Source organism: Marmota marmota, unplaced genomic scaffold, assembly GCF_001458135.2.
Source record: "Marmota marmota marmota unplaced genomic scaffold, marMar, whole genome shotgun sequence".
In the NCBI taxonomy this organism is placed as follows: Eukaryota; Metazoa; Chordata; class Mammalia; order Rodentia; family Sciuridae; genus Marmota; species Marmota marmota.
In genome coordinates, this window is record NW_026000169.1 from 7168502 (window position 1) to 7185971 (window position 17470).

A 17470-nucleotide genomic window follows, 5' to 3' on the forward strand; every position below is an offset into this window, starting at 1 on the left:
TTTTTTTTTTTTTTTTTTTTTTTTTTTACACTAGGTATTGAACCCAATATCCCCAGCCCTTCTTAATTTTTTAATTTTGAGGCAGGCTCTTGCTAAGGGTCTCAGGGCCTCATTAAGTTGCTGAGGCTGGTTTTGAACTTGCAATCCTCTTGCCCAGCATCCCAAGCTGCTGCGTATGCCACCATACCCAGCCAAATTTTTATTTTTCATTTAAAAATCATTGTTATATTTTAATTATCTGTCATTTAAGCTTACCTAAACCAAAAGATTTTCACCAAAAGACTTCAGTGTATAAAAAAAAATATTTTGTATGTAGTGTTTGTGTTTTTTAACTAGTCATTGTTCAAAATATGTTCAAGTAGATCAGGACAGTATTTGTACTAATAGTGGATAATAGGACTCCTTAAAATAATTCTTCTTCTAGTTCCCTTATCCCTTAGTTAATGTAGTATTGCAGAAGTGTTACCAACTAGTTGGCTCTAACATAAGTTTTTTCTCTTTGGTTTGGGTGCTTTTGTAATTTTGTTTTTGTTTTGTTTTGTTTTGGGTCCTGGAAATGGAACCCAGGAATGCTTTACCGCTGAATTACATCTCCAGTCTTTTTTTATTTTGAGGCAGTGTCCTGCTAAGTTGCTGAGGCTGGCCTCCAACTTGCGATCCTCCTGTCTTCACCTCCGTAGTCATAAGTGTTTAGTTTGTGGTATATGTATGCTTTAAAAAATTTTTTTTGCAGGGCCTTTTATCTGTACTAAAGAAAGAATATAATTAAGGAATAAAAAATAACACGTACCATTTAATTACCTTTATTTTTGGTTTCTTCCTTGATATCTGTTAATTTTAAGGAAAAATCTTTTATATCCAAGGGTTTTTAATTTCTGTTGTTCTAAAGTTATCATTAGATGATTGTCACAATTACAAATAAACTAAGAAATATTGATGTGCATTCAAACTGGCCTCTGCCTTTTGGGGGTATCTGTTTAATTTTTTCTTGCAATTGAATTTTATTGCCTAAGGAAAGTAGTTTTATTTTTTAAAAATTATAATTTTGCTTGAGACTGATATTTTTATGAACTGAATTATGTAGAAATAAATACCAAATAGTTACTCATTTCTGCAGGGTGAGCAAAATCCAAACTGTACACATAACAATAAAAATGTTTATGAAGTGTTTTTGCATATTGTTTTCTTTATTTACACTCATTTTAAATCAGGTTACCTTTGCAACAATTTCAATTCACATATTTTGCCTCTTGTTGAAGATTAATATATTTATTAAATCTGGCTTAGCAGAGTCCACACACTGATGCATGGCTACATTATTCTCATCATAGCAGAATTGTGTGTTCAGAAGAGTTTTAAATTGCTTACAAATATAAAACCAAGTCAAATTGCTTCTGTGTAGTTTTTGTACATGGCAGTATTACTTTCAAAGACCAGTCTACTTAGAAATATCTTAATATAAGTCCCTAGTAAAGGACTTCTAGATTATTTTAATTAACCCATAAAAATTTATACATCTATGGGGTGCCATGTGATGTTTCCATACATGTAAACATTGTATAGTGTTCAAATCAGGGAAGTATATCTATCTCGTCAAATATTTTATCATTTCTCTATGATGAAAACATTCAAATTTCTGTTATAGATTTTTTGAAATATATAGTACATTATTGTTGTCTGTAGTCACTACTATTGTGCAGTAAAATGCCGGAACTTATTTCTCCTGTCTAACTGAAACTTAGTATCCTATAATTTTGATTGGCCTTTTAATTTGGTTATATTACACACATAACAGAGACATCTTGTTTTAAAAGCTTATTTTAAACGAAATCACCAAAAGTGAGTTTTAATTGACTGAAATGAAAATAAATACATTGATTTAATTTTAGGACAGTACTGGCATGAAGCTGTGGAAGAAACGCTGGTTTGTGCTTTCTGACCTTTGCCTGTTTTATTACAGAGGTAAGTTTGTCATAAACTGTCATAGTGTATTCTTTTGTCATTATAATATATAAGTAGTAGAACTTTCTTAGAAAAAAACATTACCACTTTTGCTATTTTTATTAGCACATATTATATGAAGAAAACCCTTCTTCATTGACCTGAGATTCTTAGTTACTGGGATATGACAGAGGCAATGTGGTACTTCAGACAGATTAGTATGAATTTTGGTCCAATTCCTATAATCTGATTTGTCTTTTATAAACCTTTACTATACTATCCTTTAATTCATTGTCTAATAGATAAAATCCTTACTTTAATGAAGTTTTTTCACATGTCAATTTTGTCAGATTTAGTTATAGTTCCATTAAACACCTAGTTCTGCTTCTCAGCAAATAATTGCCGAGTTCGAGGAACTACTCTGGTGTAATCTCAAATGAAAATCATAAATTACAGTGAAATATATTTATTTTGAGCCTTATTTAAAAATAAAATAAAATAAAATAATGATAGCCTTCTCCCTGACCCATTACCAGACCATCAATGTTGGCAATATATAGAGGTATTACTTTAGTTATGGAATAAGAATTTTCATTCTCCTGTAAGGATGAATTATTTTATTTGTGTGTGTGTGTGTGTGTGTTTAAATGAACTGGATCTTACAATGATCCCCAGGCAGGCCTCAAACTTCTGGGCTCAAGTAATTCTCTTACCTCAGCATCCTGAGTAGCTGGGACTATAGGCGTGTACCATAACAGTCCTGGGAATTCTCTCTTCTTGTGTGACATGGGTCCCTTAAATATTACCAAACTAGTATCTGTCAGTGAAAGGCATACCTAGTCAGACCACTTTCCAGAGAAATCCGCTCAGCTGCAATATGAAATCATGAATCTGGACAATGTCTTCCTCTTCTCTACTTCAAAGTCTAATTGGAAACTGTCACCTCTTAAATAATTAGATTGTCAATCCATAATTAATAATTTACTACTTTTCTTAAGAAGTATGAGTTATGGGAATGAGTTTTAGAACCAATTAGCAATTTTTAAGTCTATTTTTCAGTTACATAAAAGATATATGGAAAAATCTTATGGTCATCTGTGATAGAAATATAACACATATTAACCTTCAAACTATGGAATTTCTAGAAGCTGGGCACGGTGGTGCATACCTATAATCCCAGTGGCTCAGAAGGCTAAGGCAGGAGGATTAAGAGTTCAAAGCCAGCCTCAGCAAAAAGTGAGGCACTAAGTTTTTAACTCAGTGAAAACCCTGTCTCTAAATAAAATATAAAATAGGGCTAGGGGTGTGGCTCAGTAGTCAAGTGCCCCTTAGTTCAATCCCTGGTACCCAAAAACAGCAATAACAATGACAAAATTTGGAATTACTAGAATTGTTTTTATCATTTTACTCCCCAGCAAAATGTGGTTGAAAAGTACTGCTGAGTCAGAATTAACCGAATATAAAATTTCATTTTATTGTAGCTATATTATCAGGCATCAGTTGTGGTATTATCTTACATTAAGTGTCGAGCTTACTCTATAATTATTTCCCCAAAGGTTTTCCCACTTTTAAAGAAAGTTAGGACTTGTCTCTCCAGCATTATCCCTGTGCTTATAATTTATACTTTGTTCTTTTTCTATAAATTTGTGGACTATAATATAGAGTTTAAAATGAGACTAGGAAAATATTTACTGTTTCTATTTTTTTTTATTCCTAATATGGAAATTGCTTTATTAATTTTAAAAGGATATTATTAACCACCTGCAATTTATTTATTTGTTTGTTTGTTTTACCAGGGATTGAACCCAGAAACGCTTACATATTTTACTTAGACACAAGCTTAGGACCTCAGCCTTCCCACGCCTCTGAGACTACAAGTATTTGCCACCATTCCCAGCTAACCACCTGCATTTTACATTTGATGTATTTATTAATTGTAATAGTATCCGAGATAGGAATTTTTTCTTAGAAAATGTAGAAAGGAAAGAAAACAGTTAACTCTCTTCTGCTCTTCAGCTGATTAGAAAGAAGTGTATAAAGTTTTTAAATTTTTATCCAAAGAGAAATGTTAGGTTTTAAATAAAAATCAGCAGATGGAAGTCCAATACCACACTGTGACACAGCACTTAAGTTCCTCTACCCTGTTATTCAGTCTTTTGACAAAACTTAAATTGGGACTTAGTTCAGTCAACAAATATTTATTGCAGATCCTGTTTCCAAGTATTGAAAAAATAGCAGTGTGAGAAAACTCTTCATGAAATGTGCATCGTAGAGGGAAGAGGGATATGGTAAATAAGGTCAGAATATGAAAGGTGGACATGGCGGAAAGGATCATCGGATGAATATTCTGGGCAGGTGTTTAGATAATGAGATCCAAATAACAAGGAAGAGCCAAAGTGAACAGAGTATTGGGAGTTGGGGTGGAGAGGGGAGAACAATGCAAAGCCTCTGAATTAGGAAAGTTGAATCTTGGATGTTGAATTTAGAATGTTGAAGGAGGAGGGAAAAAAAAAAGCAAACCAAGTTGTGGAGCTACTAATAGGGAAGGAGATAAGACAAGACAAATAGAGATCACACCATGTAGAACTCTTTGGAGTCTGAATTCTACCATAAAAGTCATAAAGAAACAAGTAAAATGTTTTTAAACATAAAAATTGTGTTTACAATTTACATTATCACAAGATCCCTCAAGCTGTTAATGGAGAGTGCACTGAATAGGGGAAAGGAAAAGACTTGGTAGGAATTACTATGTAGAGATGATGATGCCCTAAACGAAGGTAGTGAGCTTTTTTTTGAGACACTAGACACTAGTTAGATGGTAGGATGTAAAAATGAAAAAACTAAACCTGTCTTGATGGAAGTCACAGATTAGCTGACAAAGTCTAAAACAAATGCCATAGTACATGCTTATTTATGTTCAGGTGAGTATTGACCATGCCTGTACAAGGAAGGAATCAGAAAATAAGAGTGATCCGGCCAAAGAACTTACTGTGCACAAAGCACATGTGTGCTTGTCATATTTGTAAAATGACAAAGGACTTATATTGCTAAAATTAATGTTCTATCTGAAGACCCAATAAGGTATTTGTTTGCCATCCTAATGAATCTTAACTCTTATCCTTAGCTCAAGAATAATAACAGGATAAAACATACATTTTAGAAAAATCACTAACACTTGAACTAGAAGCCAAGAGCCCAGATTAGAAATGATAATTAGTAATAATATAATTACCCAGCTGTAATTGTATATATTTCACATTCCCAGATATTTTTAAAGCCAACCTTGAAATTAGGAATCTAAAATGTCACTTTACTCCAGTAAAATATTGAGATTTTTATGGCTCCTATCCAAAGTTGTGTTCCCTGGAAAGTAAATTCTGTGATTAATGTGTAGAAGGCATATTATTGGAGAGTGTTCTTGGGACCACCACCTATGGCAAGGAAAACAAGGAAGAAGAATGGAGCAGAAAGAGTAATTGCCCATATAGTCTCTAAAGGACCTCAGCCAGACCTATGGCAAGTTTGTTCACTCTCTTTAACATTACTCAGAACCTACTCTTTGCTTGGCAGTGTCTGAAGCACTCTATCTGGTGAGGCAGCATTTAGGATAGAACTAAACAAGAATGTCATGATTAAGAGCGTTTGAAGACTCTAGTAAAGAATTCTTAAGATGGTCATTTGACAGAAATGAATATTGTATATACACTGGTATTTAATTTAATAATAATGGCAATATTTATTGGACACTTAAATATGTGCTGAATTCTTTGTATTAACTCATTTAACCCTCATAACAATCTTTTGAGGTAACTCCTAATTTGTGCTCAGTTTTATAGATGATGAAACTAATGTTCTGAGCATTAATAATATGCCCCAAATCTCACAGCTAGTTAATGCCAGACTGGAAACAATCTGTAATGCAAGGAAATCACCATACTGTACTACCTCTACATATTATATAGCAACTTTAGGAAAGATAATTTTATTATGGAACATAAAAGAAGGTATTTGATGACTTCATGAGCTGTTTCTGATTAAATCCTTTATTTGTAAACAAAACTGGATTTAAAATTAGAATATGACATTTTTTGGAATGGACATATTCTGCATGTTTGAAGACTACTTTCCAGATCTTTTTTAATGCTTTGGACTGAGTATGCACTTCTGTTGATTCTTTTTTGTATTACCGAAATACATCTGAATGAGCACAATATAATAAAAACAAAATTTTGTTCCATTGTTCTGAGAAAAACTATAGATATAATTAACCTCCATCTAATGTATCTTTCTTCCCTTTTGGAAGTTTCACCATGTATCCTAGAAATGAAGAAAAAATAAGTAAAACCTCTTCTTAAATTCAGGGTAACTTTTGAAAGCACACAGAAAGCATAATAAAAATATTTTCCATGTATAGTTTTCCCTCATTGGTGATTTCACCAGCCCAACATACAACTTAATTAATTTGTCTTTTAGTTCTATAACTAGTTAACTAACTTTAGTTCTAGTTATTTCAAATTTTATAAAGGCCTCTGCCCCAAGCTATAATTTAACAACATGCATCTGTGCTGTGCCAAAATAAATGTTTTGTTCTTTTTGTTGGTTGGTTGGTTAGTTGGTTGGTTGGTTGGTTTTGGTACTGGGGATTTAACCCTGGGGTGCTTTACCACTGAGCTATATCTCCAGCCCCTTTTTATTTGAGACAGGGCCTCGCTGAGTTGCTTAGGGCCTTATAAAGTTGCTGAAGATGACTTTGAACTTGCAAAACATTTTATATTAGGGTAACCAAGGAAAGCCTCATTGATGAGTCAGTTGAGCAAAGACTGAAGGATGTAAGCAAGTGAACCACATATTTACCTGGCATTAAAATGGTTGGGCATTTAAATCCTACCATAAATGTGGGTAGGATTAAAGTTTTTGTGTAATCACTTACATGCTAATGTATTTTGAGTGAATACTATGCAAAGGGATTTTATAGAATGCAGCACCACATAAACCAAAGAAGTGTACAATGTTTTTGTGTGTAAGAGACATTTTTTGTAAGCAATTTTTTATTTGCTTAGAATAGGAAAACCTGTTGATAATAAATAAATATCTTTCTGCTATTTGAAGTTTTCATTTAAAACCTTAAAAAGATCTGCCTAAACGTAAATACAATTATATATAAGAACCTTTTGATTTGTTCCAAATAAATTTTGAGAAAACTTATTCTGCTTCATGAGAACATTTAATATTCTAATCCAATATTATCTCTTAGATGAGAAAGAAGAGGGTATCCTGGGAAGCATACTATTACCTAGTTTTCAGATAGCTATGCTAACCTCTGAGGATCACATTAATCGCAAATATGCTTTTAAGGTAAGGAAATAATCGTGCTGTTTTATTCTGTGTTTAAAACTTGCATTGATTATAAAAATAGATATTGATCCACAGATTTGGGAAAAGATATTTCAGCTATGCTGTTTTTTTTAATATTTAAAATATTAATTAATGGTCTTATAGTAGTTGTATGGGAGAAAGTCCCTTTAGGAAACATGCTGAAATATTCAGAGATCAGGTGCCTTCATACCTGTTTTCAATTGGTTCTAGATAAAGAATGTCAAAATGCTAAATAATTCATAAATATAGATACAGATGTCCTGGTGATCATCATGCTATTCTTTCAAAGTTACTATATGCTGGAATTTTTTCATAATAAATTTGTGGTAAGAGAATTATAAAAGACAACTGGCTTTTGGCATAATATATGTGTATTTATGAATTTATAGGATAATTGCAAACATGTTCTTAGGTCTAAGTATATAATGCTCATCTGATAATTTTCCCGAGACAACTGAAGTTAAGACATTAAATCTGCCATTATTAAATCCAACCAAACCTGAGATCCACTCCCATGACATTACCTGCTCATCTCTGTGATTTTGCTGGTTTGTGGATCACTTTCAGTAAAAAACACTTTAATGCTAAATAGGTAAATTTTTGTTTTCAAAAACCATGCTGCATTTCTTGTCTTAATGATTATGACTAAAATAAATTCCAAAAGTTAACCTCTTTTTTTTTCCCTGCCCCTTGTCCTCCCTTTTTTTCCCTCACTTTGGGTCACTTATGTTTGAAGAACTCTAAAGGGTTTAATGTAGAAATTTCATTTTAAAGAAAAAGAGGCAAGTAAGAATAATATATACTATCGTTTAACAATAAAAAGTGTTTATCTTGTTATCAATTTATTCAATTTTAAATACTTGTTTACCTCTCCCCCCCCCCCCCCCCGCCCTGCCTTGGTACCAGGAATTGAACCCAGGGGCACTTAACTACTGAGCCACATTCCCAGCCCTTTTTATTTTTTGTTTTGAGGCAGGGTCTTGCTAAGTTGCTTAGGACCTGACTAAGTTGCTGTGGCTGGCTTTGAATTTGCAGTCCTCCTTCCTCAGCCTCTCGAACTGCTGGGCCTATTTACTTTAAAAGAATACTAAGGATCACAATTGATTTATAACTTTAGGTAATTAATGTATTATGTTATTAGGTATAGAGGTAAGAGGAGTAGAGATAGAAGGATGGGATAAATATGCATAACCTTTTGAGAACATAATATGAGGCCTGAGGATAAAAGAGGAGTAACTTCTTATTTAAATAAAATTTATCAGAATAAACTTATAAACAGTGAGTAAGGCCGGGCACAGTGGTGCACGCCTGTGATCCCAGTGGCTCAGAGGCTGAGACAGGAGGATTGTGAGTTCAAAGCCAGCCTCAGCAATAGTGAGGCGCTAACTAACTCAGTGAGACCCTGTCTCTAAATAAAAATACAAAATAGGGCTGGGGATGTGGCTCAGTGGTCATGTGCCCCTGAGTTCAATCCCCAATACCGCCCCCTCCCCCCCAAAAAAAAGAAACAATGGGTAAACTAGAGGAAAAAAATTAAATATTTTGAAGTATTGTAACAAAATGTTATAGCAAAATGTGGATAAACATAATAACTTTATAAAATACACATGTAGGACTATATAATAGTAATACTGTTATTTGGTTAGAAGCTTAAGTTTTTTGTTGCTTGTCAATTTAGCCGATGTTTATTGAGTTTTTTTCTGTTTGTAGGACAGTTTGCCTGGATTCTTAGACTCTTAAAAAATATTAGAATTTTAAAATAGCAATAAAAGTAAATACACGTTTAATATATTTTTTCTGTAATTATTTGATTTAATTTTATTTTTTCTACAACAAGAAGAGTAATTGCTGTCTCAAATTCTCTCTTCCATGGTGTTTCTTCTGAATTTATGATCTGCTTTATTACTGAGTCTGTTGACACTGATGCTACTACTTATCAAAAGGGTAAGTAGTGGGTTGGGGTTGTGGCTCAGAGCACTTGCCTTGCACATGTGAGGTACTGGGTTCAGTCCTCAGCACCACATAAAAATAAATAAACAGAATAAAGATATTATGTCCATGTATAACTAAAAAAATATTTTTTAAATTAAGTAGAAACATCATAGATAAATACTGTATATACTCAAGCATGGAACATAAAGCTGGATTGGGTAGTTTGACATCTGGTAAATATTTCCACTTGACTGATAGCAAGAGTGGGTGGCCTTCTAGCATGGGCAGTGACTTTTTATTTTTTCAGAAGCCTGCTTGGACAGTTCAGTGACATTTTGTGGCAGTTTTAATAATTTGAACAATATGGGGCATTTGATCTGTTTCTTTTGAGCTGTGTTGATATGGTTATTTCCTATATAATCAAGTGAAATTTATTGGTTATGCCATTATTTTTAATAGTGTGTTCATTAAATTTATGTGTATCCTTAAAAAAAAAAGTTTTCAGAAACTAATTTGGCATCCTAGATGAAGTAGATAATCAGATCTTAGAAGAGTGAAGTATGTGGTTCCAGATTTATTCCTTTCCTTTTTTTACATTTATTTAGCACACTGACTATATACTTATTATGCTTCCCTCACTCTAGGCTGAAATAGCCTAATGGGCCATCTAATGGACAATGATCACAGACTTTTAGAGATGGGTGGGTTTACTGGGAGTTATATCTCTATCCCTTTTTATTTTTTATTTTGAGACAGAGACTCACAAAGTTGTCCAGGCTGGTTTCAAAATTGTGGTTTTTCTGCCTTAGCCTCCTGAATAGCTAGGGTTATAAGCATGTACCACTGTGGAGGAAATTAAAAACATTTCCTCACTCCTGACCTCCACTTTCTTTCCTGCTTCAACACAGCTTTTTCTGCTCCCCTTTTTTGCAAGTCAGACCAGAGATTAAGATCAATGTTTAGTGTTTACACCCTGTACAGGCATCTCATCAGCATCTTTTGTTTTCCTTCTGTTTCACTGATAAAGATGCAGATTGAACCATGATTTAAAAAAAAAAAAACAGGTGTTAGTGGTAGAGTGCTTGCTTAGCATGAGTGAGGCCCTGGGTTTGTTCAATCCCTAGTAACAAAAAAAAAAAAAAGAAGAAGAAGAAGAAGTAGTAGAAAAACCTGTATCAGTTACATGAGGTTTCTTCTAACTGAAACTGTTATTTAAATTTTAACTATGAAACTAAAAAAGATAAAAATTAATAGGAAGTAATCATTTTTTTAATCATTTATAAATCTTTTATTTTAGTTTGTGTATAGATGTCTGCTAAGATTTCTACAAAGTAACAGCAGCTTTTGAGAACTAAACAAGTTGTTAACACCAGGGGGAGATTTTGTTGCTAGTTGCTCATTATTCTTGCAGTGACTTGCAGTAGTGAAAATTGCTAGAGATGTATACATGGAAAAGACAGCATTAAATGCTTCATTTAGTAACATTCTTTCCTTCCTAACTCCTTTTTTTTTTTTTTTAATTTTTAGAGAACACACAACTAAAAGAAAAATTAAGAGAAAAATAGTATCTTTTTCAACATTACTACTTATAGTTTTTCTTAAATTACTTTATATCACATACAAAAGAAGTCTACTTTTCTTTGAAATAAAATAGTAATGATCTAGGTAAGGAACCACTTACCTTTTTTTCTTTTTCTTTTACAGGATTCCATATTTTTATGATAAAATGATCGTGTTATTTTCAATCAGGCAGCCCATCCAAACATGCGGACATATTATTTCTGCACTGATACAGGAAAGGAAATGGAGTTGTGGATGAAAGCCATGTTAGATGCTGCCCTTGTACAGACAGAACCTGTGAAAAGGTAAAGGCCTATAAGGAAAATAACAGTGATTTCCACTTTCATTTTATTCCATACCTTGCAAGTATTCATTATCATATACATATCATTTTAGTAGTCATGATATAAAATCAGTTTTCCCTTAGAAAGCAAGGATTAATTCATGTTTATATTAAGTTAATATGACTTTTGTTTAAGATACCACGTACATTTTTATTTCACTTTTCCTCTTTACTCATTTTCACCTATCAGTGTACTGGGGTGAATCTAGAATCCTAACATTCAAACTGAATGTTCTTTCTTCTTACAGAATTACCTTTAATTTCCGGTAAGTACATTTTTAATTGTTATTTTAAAGCTACACAGAATTTTTATTCTTCAAGACAGTGTTTTTTAAAAGATCCTAAATCTTAGGAGAGAATTTATTGTCATGAAGTTAATTTGTTTTTATTTTATGTTTATTTTGAAGTTTAATAAATTATAATAAGAAATTTGAGGAATTTTATTTAACATTTTCTAGTGAATTCTGATTATTTTATGATGAATATTTCCAGAAAATAGTTCATCGAGCATTTAAATTATTTCTAAATATATCCACTTCTTAATTAATTGTACCTTCTTTCTTTTAAAACTCCATTACTCAGATTCCTTCATAATATAGGTATGTACTATTAAAATTGATCTAAGAATGGTTTCTCTTTCCTGCTTGAAGATATGAATCATTTTTAATACTCAACTATATTAAAAACTAGTCAAAATAAATCTGTTTCTCAAACAACACAAATAGAAGCTGAATAAATGTACTTTAAAAAATAAGTGTTTATATATATTCCTATATTTTTAAAAAGATTTATAATACAATTAAGTTTTGTTTCTAGTCAGTGATAATTGAATACATTTATTTATTTGATATCAGGGATTGAACCCAGGGGCTCTTAACCACTGAGCCACATCCCCAGCCTTTTTAATGTTTTGTTATGAGACAGGGTCTTGCCGAGTTTCTTAAGGCCTTGCTAAGTTTCTGAGGCTGGGTTTGAACTTGAGATCCTCCTGCCTCAGCCTCATGAGTCACTGGGATTACAGGCATGCACCACCAGCCTGGCCCATTATTTTCATTTTATATGTCTTATTGTATTTGTGTGTGTGTGTTGTTTTTGTTTTGTTTGTAAACTTCATTTTGTATTGGGTTCTGAAGATCTAGCCCAGAGGCTTTTACATAATAAACAAGCACTGCATCACTGAGGTATACTCCCAAACCTACATTTTAATTTTTGATCTACGTAACAGTGATTATAAATATTTTTGGGATACAGTGTTACATTTCAAAACATGTATATAGTCCCATCTATGTATGATATATCAAAGTATATAAGTGCATTCTACTGTCATATATAACTAATTAAAACAAATAAAAAAATTTAAAAAAAATGTATATAGTGTGTGATCATATCAGGCATACCTGTTACCTTATACGTATTTCTTTTATTAGAAGCATTCAAAATCCTCTCTACTAGTTATTTTTAAATATTCAGTTAATTAGTATCAACTGTACTTTTCCTATTGGGTTACAGTAGTTATTCCTCCTATCCAGCTGCACACCTGGACCCATTTCCATCCTCGCTCCATCCTTTCCCCTTCATGCTTTTCCATACTTTGATAATCACTATTGTGTTCTCTACTTCTTTAAACATTTTAGGTTTCATATGTAAGTGAGAACATTTTTGTCTTTCTATACTTTGCTTATCTTTTTTCACATAATGATCTTTGGTTCATCCATGTCACAGCAAATGACAGAGTTACTGTCTTTCATTGCTGAATAATTATATACCATTGTGTGTGTGTGTGTCTATATATCTAAATTATTTCTAAATATATCGACTTCTTAATTTATATATATATATATATATATACTATTTTTTGTGTGTATATACCTATACACACACATACGCATGTATATATATCACACATAGATATGTCACATTTTCTTTATCCATTCATTCATCAGTGAACACCCAGATTGATTTCATATTTTGATTATTGTGGACAATATTGTTTATTGTCATGCAGTAAACATGAAAATGTTGATGTGTCTTTGAAATACTGATTTTAGTTCCTTTGGATATAGTCCCAGTAGTGGAATTTCTAGATCAGATGGCAATTCTATTTTTAGTTTTTTGAGGAACCTTCATACCTTTTTCCATAATGGCTGTACTAACTTTTGCTATATTTTCTGTAATAGCTTAAATGTTATTCTTTTAAATTAGATCATGAGTTTTGCATTAGATAGTGAGTTTTGCATTATTTATGTGATCTTAGCATAGTTTTCTGAGTCACTTTTTCATTTACAAAGAAGTCATCTTTGTGTCTTTTACCTAATATCCTCAATGAAAAATCTTTAGGAAAAGCACATGGTCCTAATTTAGAGGAATAACTTTAGATAGATAGACTAGAAATGAAGAGATTTGAATTTTTTTAAAGATAGCCACATAGTATTACATGCCTGTAATCCCAGGAACTCAGGAGGTTGAGGCAAGAGGTTTACAGGTTTTAGGCCAGTCTCAGCAACTTAACAGGGCTCTGAGAAACTTATTGAGAACTTGTCTTAACATTTAAAAATATAAAGAGCTGAGAATATATATAGCTCAGTGGTAAAGCACCCCTGTCTTCAATCCCCAATATTAAAAAAAAAATAAGATATTTAATATTCAGTGCTAATTCCCCACTGCCCAAAATTCAGCAAGGATAAATTTGCTTTGTGTGCAAGTTTTTCTAATAATATTACCCTGCAAGGGAAAGAAGGTCCCTAGTATATCTTAGTAAACTTTTCCTATTTCTGTTATTTATTCCAATCTGGAAGCTGTGGTTTATATCTAACTTAAATATGAAGGTAGGCTATAACTTACTCCAAGAAAACTTACTGCATTTCTTTTCATTTTGTCCTTAACCACTGTTTCCCAAACTGTCTGTAGATATCTATATCTATATATCTTTATAGTTGGAATGTAGACATATGTATGTGGGTATATTATATTTTCCACACATCACAAAACTTGGTAGCAAAAAACATGTAGGCTCAATTAGGAATATTATTATATGTATTGAAATGTGGAAGGCCAGGCAGAATGACTTATGTTGCAATCCCAGCATCTTGAGAGGCTGAGGCAGAAAAATTCCAAATTCAAGGCCAGCCTGGGCAACATAGTAAGACCCTTTCTCAAAACAAAATGTAAAAGGAATTTGGGGATTAGCTTAGTGGTAGAGTACCCATGAAAAGAAACATGAAAGTTAGCCAGTTCCTGAGAGTCCTCCCTGAATGGCATGATATTGGCAGCTTGATACAAATTCAGGTACTCAACTTGATCTTGTCAGAGCATGGATATGATAGGCTCAGAAAAACTGATTCTCATCAAAAAGGCCTAGAGATAGCAACTGGAATGGTTGGTAGTGACCTCTCAAGTGGCCCAGACACATGCTGTGAATTACCACTTTCCTTGGTTGGGCAAATAGACAGAAAATATCAGATTCTAATCCAGAATTGTTCGATAAGAACACTTCTGGTCCTAAGGGATGTGCCTGCCACTGATTAATTCATTTGGTTCTCATAACAGCCCTCTAATCTTGGTACTGCAATTAAACCCATTTCCAAAGACAAATTTGAGGCAAGTTTCTGTACCTTGTCCAAAGACAGCTAGTCACTGGTAGAATTGGTCACTGAAAACAATGTAGTCTGTCTCCACAAGCTCTAAAACCATGCTTACATATTCTTGCACACAAAGAGCTAGTCTTACAGTTTAGATCTGTGATAGCATCAGGCTGTGATTTCCTATTGCAGCTATTCCTACTAGCACTCATGTTTGTCTCATGGGAAAGCTAACCATCATGGCTGGGAGCCATGTTTATTTCAAGTGACTGACTACAATTTTGTTGTTTTAACTGTTAAAAGAAATCTCATTTGCTTTATTTCCAGATTTCTAATGGTGGGGGCACACACCACTTTTTATCCTCTAGTGCTTTTTACTTATGATTTCTTCTTCCCCTCTCTGTTTATATATTTTGGTGATGTGCTTGAATGTTAATACCACAGCTTTAAGGATTTCAGCAGACTTGTCCTCTGTGACTCTTTTTGGGTATATTTGCTTGTTTTTGTGATGTCAGATTTTTCCTAGATTGAATCCCAAGTATAACACCTGCCTTATTTCATCTGATTTACTATGATTTTTTTTTTCTCTAATTTCAGAGTGGACAAGATTACATCCGAAAGTATACCAACTAAAGAAACCAATAACATTCCCAACCATAGAGTGCTAATTAAACCAGAGGCCCAAAACAACCAAAAAAACAAGGAAATAGGCAAAATTGAAGAAAAAAGGGCATTAGAAGCTGAAAAATACGGATTTCAGAAGGATGGTCAAGATAGACCTTTGACAAAAATTAATAGTGTAAAGTTGAATTCTTTGCCATCTGAATATGATAGTGGGTCATCATGCCTAGCCCAGACTGCACACTACAGACAAGTCAATGTGAATAGTTCAGAGAACAAAATAGTCAATGTCAGCCTAGCAGATCTTAGAGGAGGAAATTACCCAAATACAGGGCCTTTGCACACAGAAGCTGATCGAGTCATACAAAGAACAAATTCAATGCAACAGTTGGAACAATGGATTAAAATCCAGAAAGGGAGGGGACATGAAGAAGAAACCAGAGGGTAAGTGTCTTGTTACTCAGAATTCAGGTTTCTTTGATGTTTTGTTGGTGGAGACTGGTTTCTGAGCTACTACTTGAAAGTATTAGATATTATAGTTTGGTCTTTTGCTCATAGTGATCAGACGTAAATATTTTTTTTTCTGTTCTTCATTGTGCCGTCATTTTGTTTTGCTGGTAGCAAGGGGTTATCCTTCCGGGTCCAGCACAAGGAAAGACTTATAACTTGTAGGTAAAGGTCAAGTTTTGGATGATGGAGAGACTAAGCCCTATTCTCACCTTGTCCCTCTGCCACTATCTCCTCCTCCTGGAATTCTGAACTATGGCTAGTTAATAGAGATTTGTCTCTAACTTCCCCACTTCCCTAATATGACTCTCCTTCCTTATGAGCTTCTACATCCTAATGCTAATCTGACTTTCCTTCCTTATCCTAGTGCAATGTAAGGAGATCTTGAGACAAATATCATGGAGATAATTAAGTTTTATTATTTTCTAATTCTCAAGACTCATTCCTGGACTTTCTTTAATAAATCAGAAGGCACATGACTAAGTGTTAATTTTTTTCCTCTAGTCAGGTATGGTGGCATACACCTTAATCCCAGTGACTTGAAAGGCTGGGGCAGGAGGATCACAAGTTCAAGACCTGCCTAGGCAATTGAGCAAGACCTTGTCTCAAAATAAGAAATTCTAGAGATGTACCTCAGAGGTACACACACACACACACACACACCCCCAAAAAAAATTGTAGTTCTTGTGAGTCTGTATCTCCAAAGAGATACAGACTGAACTTGAATATAGTTGGAAATGGCATCAGTATATCAAAATAATTAAAAGTAAGTGTGAAGGGCTGGGGATATAGCTCAGTTTGTAGAGTGCTTGCCTCACATTCACAAGGCCCTTGATTCAATCCCCAGTGCCACACACACATACAAAAAAAGTAAAAAGTGTAAGAATTCATTGGGGAGACTAAATAAAAGAAAGATTTTTAAGGAAAAACCTGAAAGGAATAATAGATGGGGAGCCTGAACAATAACACCACTGATACAGGCCAGAGGAAATAGAGGAAAAATAAGTACCTTTTGATGGGAAAATTTTACATTTTATTTTTTTTATTATTAGTTGTTCAAAACATTACATACTTCTTGACATATCATATTTCATACATTTGATTCAAGTGGGTTATGAACTCCCATTTTTACCCCATATACAGATTGCAGAATCACATCGGTTACACATCCACGTTTTTATATATTGCCATACTAGTGTCTGTTGTATTCTGTTGCCTTTCCTATCCTGTACTATCCCCCCTCCCCTCCCATCTTCTCTCTCTACCCCATCTACTGTAATTCATTTCTCTCCCTTTCCCCTCACTTCCTCTTATATGTAATTTTGTATAACAATGAGGGTCTCCTTCCATTTCCATGCAATTTCCTTTCTCTCTCCCTTTCCCTCCCACCTCTCGTCCCTGTTTAATGATAATCTTCTTCTCATGCTCTTCCTCCCTGCTCTGTTCTTAGTTGCTCTCCTTATATCAAGGAAGACATTTGGCATTTGTTTTTTAGGGATTGGCTAGCTTCACTTAGCATAATCTGCTCTAATGCCATCCATTTCCCTGCAAATTCCATGATTTTGTCATTTTTAGTGCAGAGTAATACTCCATTGTGTATAAATGCCACATT

The 17470-nt window shown here is 33.5% G+C and overlaps 1 protein-coding gene across 39 annotated transcripts in view; it reads left to right on the plus strand.

Moving 5' to 3' along the window:
• Plekha5 (pleckstrin homology domain containing A5) overlaps positions 1-17470 on the plus strand; it is a 238821-nt gene that overhangs the window by 147789 nt on the left and 73562 nt on the right. For 19 of the 39 annotated variants that reach the window (XM_048787241.1, XM_048787256.1, XM_048787250.1 and 16 more), the window contains 5 exons: positions 1890-1962; positions 7196-7296; positions 10999-11114; positions 11401-11418; positions 15328-15795. In XM_048787241.1, the coding sequence (XP_048643198.1) occupies positions 1890-1962; positions 7196-7296; positions 10999-11114; positions 11401-11418; positions 15328-15795 (776 nt within the window). Of the gene's footprint in view, positions 1-1889; positions 1963-7195; positions 7297-9154; positions 9262-10953; positions 11115-11400; positions 11419-15327; positions 15796-17470 lie in introns of those variants that run through there. The other 20 variants (XM_048787266.1, XM_048787230.1, XM_048787244.1 and 17 more) reach the window with 5 other exon arrangements.